We start from the raw sequence: 19,213 nt of genomic DNA on the forward strand, positions 1-19,213 counted from the left end.
AGGTGGATGATGTGTTCCAGAGGGTTACTCAGGGAGGAGGAGGGGGGCTGACATGAAACGCCCTGTGAGGCCTGTACCCGGGAGAGGCTGCTGGCTGTAATGCAGTGGTGCTACTTTAAAAAGGGGCAGACAGCCACTGCTACCTGATTAGATCTCAGTGCAGACATTTCAAATGGCTGTCCCCCTTTTTACCCTCCATTTCACCTATTCTTTACAAGCTGCCACCCCCCCACCCCCCCTACCCCCCATCAAACGAGCTGTCAGGGGCTTTTTCTTTGGGCTGGCAGACAGGTCAGGGGTGGAAGGTTGAGGTGGGGTGTGCCCTTTGAGGCAGGGGTTGAGAGCAGCAAGCAGGGATGTATGGGGGCGAGGGCTGTCTTTAAGGTGCTGATAACATTCATGGTGACGTGTTCCCAGGAGGTGCACAAATGTCAACACTCTTTTGCTATGGGCATATAATTCAACGAATAGAAAGGACAAAGAGCTGGAGCAAGCGAGAGAGATGCTCTGGCTCTGAGATACTGCTTTTGTTAAGCTGTATCTCACTGAATCATGCATTAGCTGGTTTCAGCTCCTCAACACTTCAAACACCGTCTTCTCTTCACACTACTAAGCATAAAAACACAGGTGTATGGACTGAACTGACTGACTCAATGGATATATCCCCTATGACCTTCTAATCTAACTAGTCTCATCAATCCCTCATAAAACCAATTAGACTAAATGAACACATCCTGATTGATCTCTTACCAATCCCTCGAAAAAGCTATGGTAAGTAAGTACCTGATAAATGGCTTAACAGTGATATTCTATATTTGTGCAACACCAGGTTTCTTTACTATTACAGCAACAACACCACATTAGCTAACATGTCACTGACTCACTGAATAAACAGCAGCTAGCATGTGCTTGATAAGGCGGCAACGGAGACACCGCCAAATACACCATCAGAGATTCAATCTAATTACTCACCAGCCGCTACACTGAAGGCATGAGAAGAATATGATGGACTGCTACTGTGAAATATATTAACTGGGAGAGCTGGTAAAACGTCCTTTATTTAGGACAGAGTACATGAAGCGTTTTGGGCAAACCGAGTGAGGCATGCCTGCAAGAAATTGAAGGGATAGAGACGTCCCATGATGGTGCTAAAAACTGCACATCAATTACCTGAAGCACTGAGGCCTGTCCGCTCTATCTACATCTGAGTTCTGCCTATAAGGAACCAAAATGTCAGCCGGCTATCCAGACATCACAGTTGGAGAGAGGGCATTTCAGGGGAGGGGGAAAAATACGGTATACTTTACTTAGGCGGTGCATTCAGGGATGTAGTTGTATATTTCAAACTAGTGGAGTTAGCTGGCACTAACAGTCGGGCAGTAAACGGCCTTGCGAGGCTTAGCGAGCAGCCTGTGTTCGACTAAGCCATGTTTATTATCAAGCACAATCCTCAGTCTCATCAATGCTTAGAGAAATGCACGGATGAATAAATGCATATTGTTTAGCTTAGGGTTAGCCAGAGCTGCAGCCACAAATGAAAAAAAAATGAAAAAAAAGAAAGAATTTAAAGCAGATGGTAAAATCCAATAAGAGAAACAGAAGGAGGGGGGGCAGACAGAGAGACAGAGTTGGAGAATGAAGAAGAGAGAGAGAGAGAGTGGAGGAATAAAAATGAAAAGAAAAACCCAAGCACACTGGCTGCCTTTTCACTGCTGTTTTTCAAAAAGCTGTAAAGCTAACAGGGAGAGGGAGCGAAAATACAAAGGCCTGTGTTCTCATTTTCTGTCTGAGAGCCCCACCAGGACCACTGAAACTTGCTTGATTTCCCCAGTCCAATTATATCTCTGTGCTCAATCCTTCCAGAATAGCAACATCACACCGAGGGACGCTGTCTGCCTAAGCGCAGCGTGCCTAATGGAGTCCCAGAAGTTGACTCCATTTCATTGCTCCTAACTAATGGGCTGTGATATTTTCCCAAACTGACTGCAGCTCTGCCCCCTGGAAGCTAATCTAGTCAGTGCTGCACCGGACCCAGCCCAGCAACATGCCAGCCCACTGCCTCCCTTCCTAACAACTCCCTCCAACCCTACCCACCGCTGTTGCTGTATGTGTGCAAGCCGCCAACGCCCTCGCCTCCCCTCCCAGCGCTCATTAGTGCTTTCTAGCCGGGTGCTGATTGTCAGAGGGCCCCTGTGATGCCAGCTCTCCCTGTGCGGCCGGCCTGCTGTGGTGAATTTAAGAGGACTTTAATCTAACTGGGCTGAGGAGAGGAAGAGCAGCAGCCAGGGACAGGTGGAAGGAGGAGGACTGCGGGGTAGTAGGGGATGTACAATCGCAGGGCCACAGCTGAGGACAGACACTCTTTCAGGGCTACCTATTGCTCTCCAATGGATACTTGTGCCCAGAACACAAGCATGAGAAGAAATAGCCGAGCATAAATTCACTAGAATGGGTCCCTCTCCAGCCATTTTGTGAGCACAGAACGGTCCTCCAGATGGCTAAGGGACACACCAGTGGTGCAATACAATCACTGGAATGGCAGAAGTATCAGGAATAAATATGAAGAGCTTTATATCATATAAAGGCTCAGCCAGCAAGGACTTTTTCTATCAAAACTTCTGACTTAAAATGAATCCACTCTTTCCAGGTATGATTCTCACTGAAATGTTTTGGTTAATGGTAGCTTTCAATTGATCGCGAGTCTGAAAAGAGAATAAAGTTAAAATTTTGGAATAATTTCTGTGAAATATCCAAAGTCTACAGCATTTTATTAAAGTCGTTACGAAGAGGAAAGAGTTATTAAATGAGTGAACATGAATAAGAACAGGATAAAACATTATTTTACATGAAAAAAAAAATCCATTTAACGGAGATCCTTTTAACATCAGAATCTCATTCAGCCAAATGCGACTCCATTTCAAGAAGTGCAGGTAGAGAGCAAAATTGTCTGATTTAATGGCTCACACAGAGGTTAATTATTTTCATAATTACACCTCCAAACGTCAAACATTTGTTTTTCCCCCTAATTGACAAGAGAATTAACAGTGGACTATATTAGCTGTGCGGGGTTGTTCTTAACCACTGTAAAATGCTTAAAAGTGCCTTTCATATGCAATACATATAAAAAGCAATTACTAAGTTTTTTTCCCCCTCTCTACTACCTTTTAGCCAATGTAATCTGCTGGGTAGATTCACTAAGGATAAGAGGTAAAACTGTAATTATGCACATTATTCACCTTCCTAAGTGCAGCACTTGAACACAAAACGCTAAGATGCCTAAATTCACTACACCAGCTTGTCCTCATGCAAAGTGCAGGTCAGGCTCCAGCAAGCACCGAGAGCTAATGGCAGTGAGTGGTGCTCCTAACACATGCTCTGGCTCTTTCAGGGGACACAGGGGAGTTAAGTGCCGTGCTCCCTACTGCTGATTATCGCACCTTCGCTAGTCTGCCAGGTCTCCCTGCCCTCCATGCATTGATCTCATTTTGCCAGGAGATAAGGCAGTAATTGGATGAGGGCTTGGAATCAGATGGCCCTGCCTGGCTTGGCTAATTCCACTCTTCCTGGGCCGTCTGGGCTTGAGGCCAAAGGGGCAGGCCAAGGTTAATCCCATCCAATCCCCTGTACTATGTGGCCCAGTGATGCCCTGTGACCTCTCACCACTACCAAAACACAGCTGATGTGACTCCCTTTAAACAGGTCAGAACCAATAGTCTAATTAGTTTACTTTAGATTTTACATCTGTGCACTAAAAGCAGCTCTACTGTCAAATATAAAGGTGGATTTTTAAAGACAAAGGAAGATATGTGTGTGTGTGTGTGTGTGTGTGTGTGTGTGTGTGTGTGTGCATGAAAAAACATGTAGGTTTGTGTAAAATGTTTGACTGAAAAATGTAATGTTAAAGCTAAAAATAATGGATATTGAACAGTGAGCCTTTGTAGCACTATACGCTTTCTCACACTCGCAAATGTTGCAAAAAAAAAAAGAGCCAACTTTCCTTATTTGTAAATTATTCTGTCAATTTTGTCTTGAGGAGTAATCATGGCAGCTGGCATGGAACAGGGAGACAAATCTCTCATGTGACATGTCGCTTTTTTGTTGGAGCAGAGATCTGTTCTTGAGGCCACAGGTTTGCAATTTGCCATGGCAGGGTCAACGCATATGCAATACAAAGTGGAGTGAATTTGTGAATTTACAGAATTTTTGTGCAATTTTATCCCTGTTACATTGTGAACTCACTTCTGTTCCATTTAAGATGGTCAGCAGATTAATCTTGGTCTGTCTTTTTTATTTACACGTTCTGTATTCTTAGATGGGATTTGACTGTATGAATCAAGTCTTTCAAAAGGCTCAGCGCGCCTCATCAGGAATGAATGCAGCAGGGAGATGCACGCCTCTTGGGAAACACTAATCTTCTTATTGTGTACATTTTATTCAATTCCAGTGTCAATATCAACGACAATCAGAATGGGCCATGTGACAAGTGCTTTATGTGTTGGTTGATAGTGGATGACAGGAAGTAGACGTAATCACCTGGGAGTACATCACAACTGACAGCTCCTGACTTAAAGCTTTGCTTCTGCAGATTAATCATGAATTGTAATGCATCATATAAATAACTTCAATAGAGAGTCAGTGTATATAGAAACACATTCATTGAAAAGATATCTCACAGACGTCGACAGCTGCAGTAAGTGGAAGTAATCCCCTAATAATCCCCTGAATATCTCTTTGAAACCAGATCTCTTAACTAAGATGATATAGCATGACCATTTATTCAAGCGCAGGCACAATGTTGTTGGAAATGCACAGAAGAAGAGTACAGTATATCAAATGAGAGTCAAGATATAGACAAGGCGTGCAATGCATGTGACAAGTTAAGAAAAACTTGTCACCTGCATGCACATGCACAAACAAATGAACAGAGGATTGTAACACATTGTTACCTTAGATAAACTGGGCTCCAAAACACTGAATCACAAGAGACAAACAAAGGGAAACACAAAGGAGCAGTACAGGCAAAAAATATACTAAAACTGATACCATGTACCAATCTCGACTAAAATGTACCATACTTGATTTATTATCACTGCAGTGGAACAAATAACAATGCTGTACGGTGTGCCTCCACTCAAGTCTCTAGGTTGTGCACGGGGAGATGACAATCTCAGGAGCCACGATTGAATCTTTCATTTCAGGTCACAGCGAAACTCAATATAAAAAGCCTGAATTCCAAAGAGTAGCATCAGCTGGTTGCTCTGAACAAAGGGAGTTTAAAGGACCAGTGAGTAGCATTTAGTGACAACTAGCAGTGAGGCATCAGATTGCAACAAAATGAATACCCCTCCCCTCACCCCTCCCTTTCCAGGGGTGTAAGAGAACCTACTGTGGCCTTCAGGTGGCGTAAAAACTCGAAAAGCTCAGACAGCACTATGTTTGTCCAGTCTAGGCCACTGTAGAAACATGGCGGCGCAGGACAGGACCCATTCCCTACGTAGATATGAAGGGCTCATTTTAAGCTAATGAAACCACAACAATCCTTAGGTTCAGGTGATTATGCACTCATGAAAACATATCTATGAATATTATGTTCCATTTCAATAGATCCTCCAAAGTCCACACACTGGTCCTTTAAACAAAAGACCACATGTAAGACTGAAAATCTGATGGAAACGGGACAGTAACTGAGACAATTGGAGGCGAGATGAGGCCAACACTTGTGTGTCATAAAGACAACAGTCGAATGGCCATCCTGTGGATTCCCAGGACCTGACATCTAGATTGCAGATGGATAAGTGCACGTTAAAACAATATCCCGCCGACCAAAAAAATCATTTCTCATAGCCGTATCTATTTACTGAGAGGCTGCTCGTCTCCCACTGGGGCAGAAACAAATGAAAATGTTATTTCTCTACTCATGAACTCCTACCTAGTCTGGTTTTTCACTGCTGGCAATTTCATTTCTCTTCCAAATTTGACTTAAGCCCATGACTTGAGGGAAATAATGTCTCTGGAATAATCTTCTGCAACTGTAATTCCAGGGGCACTATCTCCCTGTCTTTTTGGTATATCTATGTGTCTGTCTTTCCATCTATCTACAGTATCTATTTATTTATTTATTTATTTATTCACTGTTGGCACTGTTGCTTTGTGGTTTAAGGGAAATTTCAATAGTTTCTGAAATAGAAGTGATGCGACATCCAGTACCTCACAGTAATCCTGCCAGATGCACAGGCCTTGAATGAGACAGAAACCTGCCCTTCCCCAGCACAAGGGGAAAAAAATCTCTTTTATTCACAGTGTTGTAAAGTGTAGCTTGTCAAAGGGAAAAACACGGGCTCAATTCAAAGTAGATACAAAACATAATATTAGCAAAATGTTCTCAGACTGTAAGTGAAACGCCTTTATGCTGGAAGACATTTTCCATGCTTATGTTTACAGAATCTGTCTTTTATTCCCCATTTTTCATTGTAGCGCACAGCACAACACAAAAGTGATTTAAAAATAACATTATAGGCTACTGTGCATATACAAAATAGTTATACCAACCTGTGTTTATCCCTATCACCGGAATCCAGGGTGGGTTGAGTCTAGCACTTAATATTAACAGTTTTTACTTGTAAAATTTACTTTTATTTCCATCTTTTTGCTGTCTAAAGGTCTTCAGTGAAGCCAGTAATCATCATATGTGCTTTGACTTAACATAGCACTTTATAAGTCTGGTATTTGACTGCACTTACATGCTTTTTACCCTGCAACTTACTTGCAATAAGGATTTTGAACATGCACAGATATCTTTCTTTTGGCCAGATGTTGTCCAGTAGTATTAGTTTCACTGTCAGAGACAGCATACACACAAACCATTGTCTTTACAAGCTGTGGTTCAATAACAACTTCATTCGATAATGTAGGACATATGCCATATATACGAATATATATATTACAGTAACATCCAGAGTAATTGCAGCGCAAATGAGTTTAACAGATTTTAGAGCGCAGTGATTACGGAGCATTTAAACCTGGACAAAGACATGACATACTGCACTGGGTTCATGAACCAGCAGGTCTTCCTGTGTAATCCCCACACAGGATTCTCAGCTCCTTGTGCCCTTCACGCGCACACACACACACGTATGCGCATGCACACGTACACACGCACGCGCGCACACACACACGCTCGCACACATACACACAAAACTCAACCCTCCCACACAGCTCCTATACCCCGCAGCCAAAGTCTCTGATACAAACATACACACACCAGGGATCCACATATATAAAACATACACATGAACACAAACATATGCTCCTTGGAGAGGGTTGCATCACCTCTTCAATATTCTTGTGGCCTAAATATTATGGGATAAAGAATTTAAAAAATCAGCAGCAGCAAAAGTCAGACGGGGATGCAAGCAACAAAAGAGAGACATAAAGGAAGATAGAAAAATATTTCCATCACGAGCCATGACCGAGGAGAGAGGGTATATGGGTGATTTGTTGGCTCAGGAGAGGTAAGCGATATGTAGCAGTGAATGGCCAGTAATCATGTTTATGAGGGGGAGATGGTTCTGGACTCCTGGTGAGTCTGATTGTGTTTTCTCTGGCTCCCAGCTTGGGCCCGAGTACACCCCTACCAGGCCATTGTGATTGAAGTATGCACTCTGGCTCGGCTTCTCCTTAGGGGGTAAAAAGGTGCATGTAATACTGTTTGTGTGCCTTTGCGTTCTCATGTTTACGTGTGTGTTGGCCAGTGTGTACTCATAAAGAGGAATGTCAGTCGATGAAGACCTCCCATCGCAAAAGAAAGCACCACTTCCCCTTTCTCCTTCATGCAGCCAGTTCCCACATTGCTCTCATTGCTATGGCAACCGACGTTCTCTCCTTGGGCTCTGCATGCATCCAATCAGAGTGAGACCTTTGTAGAGATTCCTCCGGGCTCCACTTATTCAACTTACCCCACCGGAACAGCCTCCACGCTGAAAAGGCTGGAACAAAGAGAGGAGAGACTCACTTGCCAGGGCCTGGTATGACATCAAAAATTGGGGCTACAGGGTCGGGTTACAGGGAATGCGGAAGTAATATGTAGCCAAGAGCTGCGGGACGCATGGCAAAAGCAAAAATAGGGTGGCAGCGCATGGCCATGGCCAATTTCAGTGGAAATTATGTGGAATAGGATTTGTTATTGGAAGCCTCAGAGCCTGAATACTTGGCAAGTGCTGCGTGGCTCTGGCACTGGTTTAAGCTTGATAAGTCAAAATGGATTCCGGCTGAGCCTATTTATGTCATTCCTGAAAACATATGGATAGGATTCAGGCGCTCAATACTTTCAACCTTCAACAATGACATTCAACACCACTTCTCCAGTCCATTAATCTTCCATGAGAATAGATTTATCATCCACAGCACTGAGGGACTGCATTCAGTCAGCATCAGCCTGAACAGTATTTATCACAACGACCTCACTCTGTATCAGTTTCAACAATTAAAGAGCCTTATTTTGCTGAGTATATGGTAACATAACAGTAAAGGTCAAAGTGTTCCTCTGATTCTGTGTATTTTGTTTTGTGTTCAATGCCTCAAGGTGCGCTAAATAATTAGCAGAGATAAATCAGTGCCATGTATTATCAACCTGAGGGCTGTCCAGAGGTCACCACACACAATCACACTGTGCTTCTCTCGTTCTAATTATATATCTGGAGAGTAGATGCAGCCGAGCCTGAGTTAAACACTTGTTAACGTAGGCAGGGATGCAGGCGCGCCCCCAGCACTTGTAGAGACAAGCCGTCCAGTGGGACCTATGCAGGCCCCTGACGGACATTCGGCTGTTGGGGCACTGGCAGGGTGATGGAGGCGCAGCATAATTTTGCTCGACTGCCATGTCACAAAGTGTCACAATCTGTTCCTGACAACGCGTCTGCAGGCGATGAGAGAGAAAATAGGAAAGAGAAATAAAAGAGAGGCAGACGAGAGAAAAGGGGGCTTGATTTTGAGTGCCAGAGGTGGTAATAAGCATGTCTGGCCACTTCCTGGGAGACAGCCTATTCATCAGGTTGATTTAGAGTCAAAGGTGTACGCAATTCAAGTGATCTTGTGTCTTGATCGTCTGGCAAGCTGGCTGTGCAGTCAGTGACGGAACCTGGCATAATGAGTGAGGAAAATAGGGTGGAAAGCTCTCACTGTAGACATGAGCTCCTCACCAGCACATAGGTTTTTGAGAGAGAGGAATCCAGTGGAAAAATGTCCTACAATATGTTCCAGCTGTTCCTCATGAATTAATAGAAACCCCAGATGGCATGAATCAAAGAGTAAGTCATCTTGTCAAAACCCTGTGCTTTAAATAACTTCATATCTAATCCCAGTTGTCGATGATACTGAGATTTTAGCAGTAAAACATTTGAACTCTTCTTACTAGACATCAGTCAGTTCGATATCTCAGGACTCATCATTGTTCAAAGTGTTAAATCAAAAGCTGGTAAAAATGCTTTTAGCTGCCACACCCCTTCTTTTAAGATGAAGCTGAATCCTTTTCTTTTTGTATGTGGGGTGCACGTGTGTCTGTGCATGTGTGGATGTGCCATCACTCCTTTTCCTGTGTTTCCTCTATATGATGTGTATTTTTGTGGAGGTAACCGGCTGACCGCCAAGTGCCTATCCTATCCTTGTTATTTACATCTGGATAACAAGATAGAAAAAAAAAATTCTCTTGTCTTTAGCGTTTCAATCTGCTCTGATAAGTGATTTATTTACATCACTGCTTAAAAGCCATGAAACGGTCAAAGACTGTCAAGTAATCCCTGCACTGAACCTGCTGCTCATTTCACACCGTCACTATGCACACACTGGGGTCTCAGCAGAGTACGATCCCATGATAATGAGCTAATTATAGGTACAACATTCCTACTTCCATATCTAAATGCTTGTCTCTAATAGGAAACATTTCAAATTATTGAGAAGCAGAGAGAGAAAGAGACGGATAATTGATGCAAGCAATTACAAGTTCTGTGTCGGAGCAAATTGGCCAGCATATCTGGACATGTAGGGGGACTGCGACCTCATTTACATCATAGTGTCAGGAAATAATTGGAGAATGTACTGAGGAGGTGGGATGGGCATAGTGTAACACAGACCAGCTCTGGTGACATTACATAAGCAGTTCACTTGGACAGTGTGATTCAGTTCAGACAAGAAGCTTATGGAAAAGACTGTACTCAAGGTCAAGGACAAAACATAATGTGCAGTCTTGGTATGCTCCAGCAAATTTAATCATAATAGAGATCTTTACCACAACAAATATTCTTTATGACATTAATCAGTTTCCAAAAGCTGTAATTTGAGTATTTGAAATGGTTTCACCACATGCACACAGGATTCTGAACAGGCTGTCATGTTTTCATCGGAAAGCCAGTAATAACTGACTTCAGTCTTACTGGCCATTAGAGAGAGTTTAGCTGTGTTTGGGCTGAAACCGCTTCAAAAGCACGGGGAGACGATGTGCTTGACTTTTAACAATATCACTTCCAGATGTTTCATTACAAAACAACTTTCAAAGACTTCACCGCAAGAAAACCTTCTCGTGTGAAGAGCCAGGACACACGAGTATGGATTTCAGGAACCCACAATTTTCACATTTTCATTTCAGTCGGAAAAACCAGCATGCAAAACTGTCTGGAGTAACACCAATAAAGTGCTAGTATAAATAATAGTGTTACAACCCACCCCAGACCAACACACAAATCATTACCCCATGTTACAGCAGGCATGCCACACCGCATACTCTTTAAAGGTGTTATCCAAAAACATGAGATAGCATTATATGGGTATTGATTTGACAGGCTGAATTAGTCAGTGGAACAGCTAGAAGCAAGACACAACAGGAAGCTTTGGCTAACTATAAAAATGGCCACTGAAATATGGGGGTGCATTCATTATAGTCTGCCTCTTGTGCCTCTCATCAGGCTGGCTAACACTGACTGGCGGGCTCTGACCCACTACTCCAGCGCTTCTCTCTATTGCACCCGTCTCTCATCAAGAGCCTTGGACGGAAAAAAAGAAGTAACATGCTGTTTACTCGCAATCCCAGGCCCGTAATTGCCAATTTATTTGATAGGCAGCCGGGTAATGATGGCATTTCACCCCTTGCCGCAGAGACTAAACGGGAGTGAATCATCCCAAGCTCCCTGCCCTCACTGATCCAGCAGACTCCCTCTGCTCAGGACTGCTGCCTGCCTGAATGCCTGCCACCCAGACAGAAGGGGTGGGGAGTGGTGGGGGGGTAAGGGGTGGTGGTGGGGGTGGCTGCCATGTCAGCTTCAAACAAACCCAAAAGGGAACCCGGTGCTTCAGAGCAAATGCGGCTAAGCCTGCCAATTTAGCTTGGGTTTGGGGTTGAGGCAAACACAGCCGAGCTGATGTGCCATTTGTAGGCCTTAATGAGCTGGCAGGAAGGAGTGAGGAGGGAAGGAGAGCGGGAGAAAGGAGGCTGCCAGGCCTGACCTCCTCTGGCCTCTATCTCCCTGCCAGCCAGGTCGGCAAACTCAGTTCATCTGCTTCATCGGACCGTAGTCGCTCCATGAGGGGAAGGGAGTGCTACAGCAAATACCATTAGCGGACTGTTGGTGTAATGAACAGTTCAGGTCAAAGCTAGCTGCTGTCTCACACTGCTCCCTGGAACTAACGAGTGACTTAGATGCTTTCTCTTGGTTTTCGCACTGTGAGGGAGCATCTCTGTGCAGCTCAACATTAGCAGTCCAGTTGCATTGTGCAGTGTTACAACCAAAATACTTTTAACATTTCAGTTAAAGTGACATAGCAAAGTGAAACAAACACTACATGCACCTGGACATACATCTGCAAAAATACTATTTCAAAAGGAAGTTAGCTGTATTTTATATTTATAAAAATAAACAAAATCCAAAGAATTTCAGTGCCAAACAAAACCGTTTTTTTTCCTTTTTATATTCTCTCCATTTTCGTCTTTCCTCTGTTTTCTGTCTTGGGAGCAGAGCTCTGCTACAGAAGCGCCGACTTGCACCTCTCGCGCCTTGTGAAGTGGGTCTTTACAGTGTGGCTAGAGGGGACTTGTTCCGAAACCTGTGGGGACCAGAGATGAAGCCTCACACAGTGTGACCATCTAAAGTGACATGGGGGTCTAAAAGTCTGTCGTCATGCTGCCCAGCTTTCAGCAGCTCTTGTGAAGACACGCTCGGTCTCCTGTGGGGTGTCTCGACCAGACGAAGCAGGGGGAACCAGGGCTGCTGCTCCTTCTATCCTCCAGAGTGTAGTGAGTGGCTGAAATGCCAGCTCAGGTGGAAGTGATTATAGTCAGGAGTGCAGAGAGTAGATCCTGCTCGAGAAAACTGGCATTCTCAAAATGAATGACGGAGATAGGTTTAGGATAATGATCCAGAAAAATGACTGGAGTAAAAGTAAACACACAGGCTGGTGCTGTAAATCATATTCATCTCGGGGGGATTTCATTTAAACTGAATAAGCTGAATGTAAAGTGACAGTGATGTAAGAATGTGTCCTTGTAGGAACATTGAGGTGACTCAGGAATAAAGACAGACTATAAGATGTAACTGTTGAAATGTATTAGTGTATTAGTCTGTAACGAGTCAAAGTACACATCACCACAAAAGTGCGGGCTAAATGAAGTTAAGTGGTTTGTCAATGAGGCCAAGGCAGATTACACTGCCAATGAAAATGAAATTTCAAAGGGTGATTAAAGACATTTATAGAGCGCAAAGGCTTCTCCAACACATATTACAATAGTTACATACAGTGATTTTAATGGATCCTTGCTGGTCCCTTTAAGATAACACTGACTATATCATGTTCAATATAGCAACCAAATGCAATTGTTTTATAAACATCTGGTCAGTGTCAAAAACAGCTGCGCCAATCTCCTCATGGTAATCAATGCAATTATTAATAATAATAAACAATTCTGATATGGTGCGATAACATGCATTATTCTGAAGAAAACTGACTAACAGAGGAAAGCGCATCGAGCCTACTGCTAGATTTGGCTGTGGGAACCTGGCTGTCATTCAGCATGAATCATTATATAATGATACTTTATTTTATAAATTGTTGCTTAAGACCTACAGACAGGTGATAAAGCTGAAAAATTAGTGGAGAAACAGGATGACAATGTCCCCAGTCACAGGGCACGAGGGGTCACTGAATGGTTTGATGAGTATGAAAATGATGTGAATCATATGCTGGGGCCTTCACCGTCGCCAAATCTCACTCGATTTCTGAGCGACGTGTTAGACAGCGCTCTCCATCATCATCATCATCATCATCTAAACACCAGATGAGAGAATATCTTTTGGAAGAATGGTGTTCAGAGACTTGGAGAATTGATGCCAAGGAGCATTGAAGCTGTTGTGGCGGCTCCACATCGTACTAAGACATTTTATGTTGGTTTGTCTTTTAATTTGTCACCTGTCTGTATGTTGTAGTATTTAGTTATCTGAGATCATGACAGGTGACAAATTGAATGCTTTTCTCGGTCTCTATGACAGTCACAGTTAAGCATATTCGTCATCCATAGGTTAAGTGTTTTCAAACCTCCATTTAAGCACAATTTGTCTTGGTGTACTGGCGCATAGTCACCACAGTGCAGTCAGACAGAAATCAGCAAGTATCATTTCAATTTCTGTTGTCAACATCAAATTACTTATTTCATTTCATGCCCAGTCAAGCATCGTAAGGCTACATGCAGAATCAGTTTTGCTTCAGTTGTTCGGCCATGTCTTTCTCAAAGACTTGCTCGCCTCCCAACTGACAGCTTTAATTATGGCCAGATATCTGATCGCTTCGCTGTAGATTCTCCACACAAATCAAAGAGCAGGGGTGGGTGTCTCGCAGCAAGGTCCCTTAAGCTTGCTCGCTTCACATCTTGGAATACTGTCACAGGGCGCAGGGACACATAGCCGCTCTTTCTTCTGTCAGTTAATGCTCGCCTTCAGCTCCTCCACAAGGAGCAAAGACCGGGGTAGGTAGTGTCTTTTTCTGTATCAGTCATAAAAAAAAAACCCTGGGAGAGAAAGAGAGAGAGAGAGAGAGAGAGAGAGAGAGAGAGAGAGAGGGAGAGAGAGAGAGAGAGTGTGTGTGTGTGTGTGTGTGTGTGTGTGTGTGTAAGGATGCAAATAGTGCTCTTCACCTGAAGAACTCTAGATTGAAGAACAAGAGTGCACTAAGGGTGTTTAGGATTTAGCACTAAGTGCTCTGCTGAGCAGAAGTTTATGGCTTTAAGACCAAGAGAAATCTTGAAGAAATCATAACTTACCTTTTGTCTGTGTGACATATTGTAGGTGCAAGGCCGTGCACACAAAACCACACTTGAATCATGAAGTTTAAAATGTGTGAGCTGATAAGCAATGCAACTAGTGAACAATCTTAGCAGATTCATTTGCTTATAAATTAGTAAACTTTTATTTCCTCATATAAAATATTAGAAATATAAATAAATTATGAATAAAAATCTTTCTCAAAGCAAAGAAAATGGTGGCATTTATGTACCAACTGTAGAACTTTTACCACTAGTGAATATCTCCTCTTTGACCGTTACATAACAGGTACTTGGTTGTGGATTCAACATTGTTAAGATGATGCCATAACTCAGCCTTTCTTCTATTAATAGTGGTTATATCATATTTTGTTTTTTGAATAATGCAAGTAAATAGAAAGTCATCAGGGGACATTTTAAGATATGAATCTATGACTCCTAAGCTTATGACCTCATGTTTTTGATCATTGGAAATGATTTTTTCTAGATGTCTGACTGTGAAGAGAGGTTGAAATAACTCCCACTGAAGCATCACTGAGCTTGTTTGTTAATGTACTCACATCTGTCAGTCTGTCTCTGGAGCTGCTCCTGAAGGAAGGCTTCGACTCTCCACTGACACTCTCGCTGTCGCTGTCCTTGCAGTTGTTCTGCCCTGGCTTCAGCTAGAAAAACACAACACACAAGGAAACCAAGGGTTAACAATGTGAAGCAAAACTGTTAACACAGCAGTTTAGAGCTCTGCATGGATAACGCTGGCTAGCAAAGGCATCCCACAGAAATTGGTTTATGAATATGTGAGAACTGGCAGGAGCTACAGCGCTGTCTCTGTAAATCTGTCATGTTTTCTGAGCCTATTCAGCGCCCGTCACTCTGCTTGCCAATGATAGACGCCATCTGATCTCGCAGTATGAAACTCTTCTCAGCCCACGAAATAGAGAACAGGGACAAAGACCCCTCCAGAACCTTCAAATGGAGCCCCTATCCTCTCCAAGCAGACACCACATGCTGAGGCAGCAGGAGCTCAGCAAGTGTCATCCTCTAGACACTCTGTTCGAGATGCTGCAAAATGACATGAATAAAGAGTAGGACGTGCCAATCCACGAGCATCTGAGGCCCTTCAAATTCTGGAGAACAATAAAAGGTTCTTGGGAGCGCGGCGCTGAGTGGGAGGAGGTGGGGTCTGCGCTCCCTGTCCAAGTCTGCGATTGATGTCCTCTGAAGCTCCCATGCTGCTCCTTCCAGACCAGACAAACGCTGGAGGTTTCATTTCAAAGCCCATAAAAAGCTGGCTTTATGGGACAGTGCAGTAAACGGCTCCTCTGCCACCTAATAGGAAAGGCAGAGCGCACAAAGAACTTGGACGAGAAGATGATGGCACACTCTCTCTCCTGCTCCGGAGGGAAGGGACAAAGCTACAGTATATGTTTTTTTTGGGTTTTTTTTTTTTTACCTCTCCGTCACTATTCTCTTTTCAGGTATCGGCCATCGTTTAGTGTGATGAAAGGGCACAAGGTGGGGGAATACCAAAAGAACCCTTGAGCTGAGCAGATAATTAAAATGAAAATGTTCCCTTTTCTGCAGCCATTAGCGGTGTGAAAGGAACCCTATTCCTTGGGAGAATTGCGTGATGGGTGGAAGGCGGGCGGATTTGCCAGAGTGCTGAACGTGATAAGAGAGTCTGAGCGCTGGGAATGCCTGATGGGCCCTTTTGACTGCATGTGTGCACGTGTCTGAATGTATGTGTGTACATGCGTGCATGAGTGCATGTCTACGTGGTAGGGGAGAACACACAAGAACCGGATGTGGCACGTACATAGACACGGGCGCACCGATGCCCTGCACTGTGATAGCACTAATTACATCCAACACATTTTATTCCCACAAAAACCAGGGCGTATTTTCTCTCTTTTTCTTGTAAATGCCAGTTTGTCTGAGGGGAGTTTACATATTTTTTAGAGAGAAAAGGGGAATAATATCTCATCCACACTGGCCTGTGAACTGATCCTTGAAGAAAGGGCGAGGGATGCTGTTTATGCCCAGGTCTGTGGCTCCTTCATCAAAACATGTTGACCTATAATATTTATTAACCAGCCAGCGTCCCTGCTGACAACAACAGGCGGCGCATGCCAGCACGCTCATGTATTTATGAATGTGCACACACAAAAATACGCAGGCCGCACAGAAAGCTGCTGCTGACTCCTGCACCAAATATCGCAGCCCACGACCAAACTAATATATGGTAAGCTCACAAAAGAATATCATGGAGCCAGTGTGGGACAGATATAGAGATTTGTCTGTTATTAATCAGTGTGGTATCAAACTGACTCTGCGGTAGTGAAACCACATAATCACACCGTCTGTACTCTGGCTTATCAGTGGGAACATACTCCATGAAATCAGAAATCTTGCACAAATTTAACTGTGTGTAATGTCTGAAGAACACGTCTAATAAAGACATTCCAATAAAGAGCGGCTCATCTTTCAGGGCTATTACATAGCTTGGGACCTGATTACACAGCTATTTGAAAATGTATCCCTCAGCTTGTTCCCTTTAATTTCCCCCTGAGCTCCCTTAAATTACTTCAGAGAATTGTGTTTTTTTTTTTTTCATCCGCTCTCTACTTTCTGAGGTTCAGATGATAGATTCATTTCTTTTTATGATGTGATTAATGGATTTCTTAAGCAAATGGAGGGAATGCTGGTGGTCAGAGACATCAAAAAGTGAAGCTGGAATTTAATGACCTGCTGTCTGATGATAAATCTAAATGAGAAGCCCATGTGTGTGGGTGCTGGGGCCGTCTCTGTGACCTCTTCTATAATGCCGCTGATCTGATCACTCCCACTTGTTACAGCGTGCGAGTCATTCTCTATATTTTTATAGCCTCTTAAACTTAGCTTCAGTTTTCCCTCCTGTAATGAACGCCAGTGCACTCCACTGCATCTAAGGCAGAGAAATTAGACGTGTGCAGATGCCCCAGACTGCTGTGCTGTACTGATGCAATAACATAAAGACATTAATTAAGATGTAGGCTGAGGCATACGGATGTATTTATTTAATGACCTCACTATATCTGCGCAGCCCGGGTAAGAACTGGCCCTGCAGGAAGATAACAAACAGATGGTTTTAATATTCCAGAGGCTAATTTCACAACAATTAAAGACACAGCGAGACATTAGCATCTAATGAAACATTTAAACTACTAGTAAGTGTATCTGCCATTAATTTCTACACAGTGAGGTCTTGTTTTCCTGCAATCTGTTCTGTGTTAGGGCATAGAGTTTTTTTTTTCTTCCTCGTCTCTCTTACCAGGCTGAATTTACTGAAGGAGAGAATCAACAACTGTTTTCAATCAGCAGTCAGCGTGATGCTTTGGAGGAGCGCAGCTGAAACCTCAGTATGAAACGGTTCAGCTTGCAAGTTTGAGAAATCATTTAACATTTGTTATAAATCATTCTTTCAAAAAACACAAAAAGACAAGCAACTATTCAAACGGTTACTGTCCCACTTTATTTGGACAGCCCAGCGCTGTCTGTATTATCTGTGTACTTAGATTCAAGTGATACCCAGATGAAAAGCAGTTTAATATAGTGTTGTATTGTCTGTGGAGATATTGCAAACACACGTTGTTTCACATCTGTTTTCACTGGATAGTTATGTTAACACTGTAACTAGTCAGCATTTGAATTATAACTGCAGTGGCACCATAACTAAACATATAGACTTATCCACCAGATCCTTAGTGCATTTATATAGGAACAAGTGGATGAATTTTAAAGCAAAGCCTCGTTATGTTTCTTCTTTTGCAGAATTCAGAAATAGGTTTTGGTCTAACACGCACTAGAATCTGAGACACTGATCCCTCTGCATGACAGCATTAACCTGCAGAAAGACAATACAACGAGACAAACAATCTGACACTCTTCAAATCATTTCATGAATCAGTCAAAAACAATCCTGCTTCCTATAGTTGACTAAACTGTGTTTTAGGACAACCCTAGTTAAACATTCAAGTATTCTCTTAAAGGTCTGATATAGTTAATCAAAGAAATCATATTATCGTAGAAAAAAATGAAATAAAAAGGCCAACAGAGGGAGAAGATAGCTAACCCTGTCTTAATAGATAATATAGAAACAGATGAGATGTCAGTGACTTCCTCTTCAAAGCTCTACCATGGTTATTGATTTCCAATAATGTGTCTGAAGATTGCCATTTCTTGACTAGCCTTGACCAAAGCTAGGTTCGTCTCATAGAACCTGCTGCATGTTCACTCATACACTCTCCATACTTGAGTTTCAGTCAGTCCTAACACACTGAACATGAGGAATAGCTACAGAACCTGGCATTTCAACGCCTCCGTACAAGGTCAGACTGAAATAAACAGGCGTCTTCGCAGATAGCCTCACATCAGCATTATTGGAGCTGCCACATGAAATACAAAAGGTGCTGATGAATGTCTCGTACGCTTCACAAATCCTTATCTTGAGATGTCTACCGCGGCGCAAGATGCCTGTCTTTGACGTACAAAAGGTTTCATTAAAGACGACATAATCAAATGTCAAATGTTGTCATTTCAGTATTGTTGTTAGTGGCAGTAGAGGAGTAACAGTATTAGGCAAAAATGATTAAGAGCATATGCAATACTGTAAGACCCCCCGCCCCCGCCAGGTCAGAGTGAAATTGATACTGTATCTAATTTAACACTGTTCCCACTTAAAAGAACACTACAGCTATTACAACATTGTCTTGAACATGTGGAGTCAATTATTTTCTCACTTACAGAAAAGTGCTCACCATTGCCATAGTGGAATTTTACAAGTGTATTGACCTATTCTCAAGGGCTGCTCTATAGACTCAATGCAATCAAGCACAAAAGTAGAACTGCTAACATTTCTAACCACAAAGGCCTTTTTAAACA

At 42.9% G+C, this 19,213-nt stretch overlaps 1 protein-coding gene across 9 annotated transcripts in view; it reads right to left on the reverse strand.

Annotated features, from left to right (window-relative positions):
* auts2a (activator of transcription and developmental regulator AUTS2 a) overlaps positions 1-19,213 on the reverse strand; it is a 310,731-nt gene that overhangs the window by 148,544 nt on the left and 142,974 nt on the right. For 8 of the 9 annotated variants that reach the window (XM_056396788.1, XM_056396791.1, XM_056396790.1 and 5 more), the window contains one exon: positions 14,857-14,958. The exons of the other annotated variant lie outside the window; for it this stretch is intronic. In XM_056396788.1, the coding sequence (XP_056252763.1) occupies positions 14,857-14,958 (102 nt within the window). The remainder of the gene's footprint in view (positions 1-14,856; positions 14,959-19,213) is intronic. 9 annotated transcript variants of the gene reach the window in all.

This window comes from Seriola aureovittata, chromosome 15 (genome assembly GCF_021018895.1).
Source record: "Seriola aureovittata isolate HTS-2021-v1 ecotype China chromosome 15, ASM2101889v1, whole genome shotgun sequence".
In the NCBI taxonomy this organism is placed as follows: Eukaryota; Metazoa; Chordata; class Actinopteri; order Carangiformes; family Carangidae; genus Seriola; species Seriola aureovittata.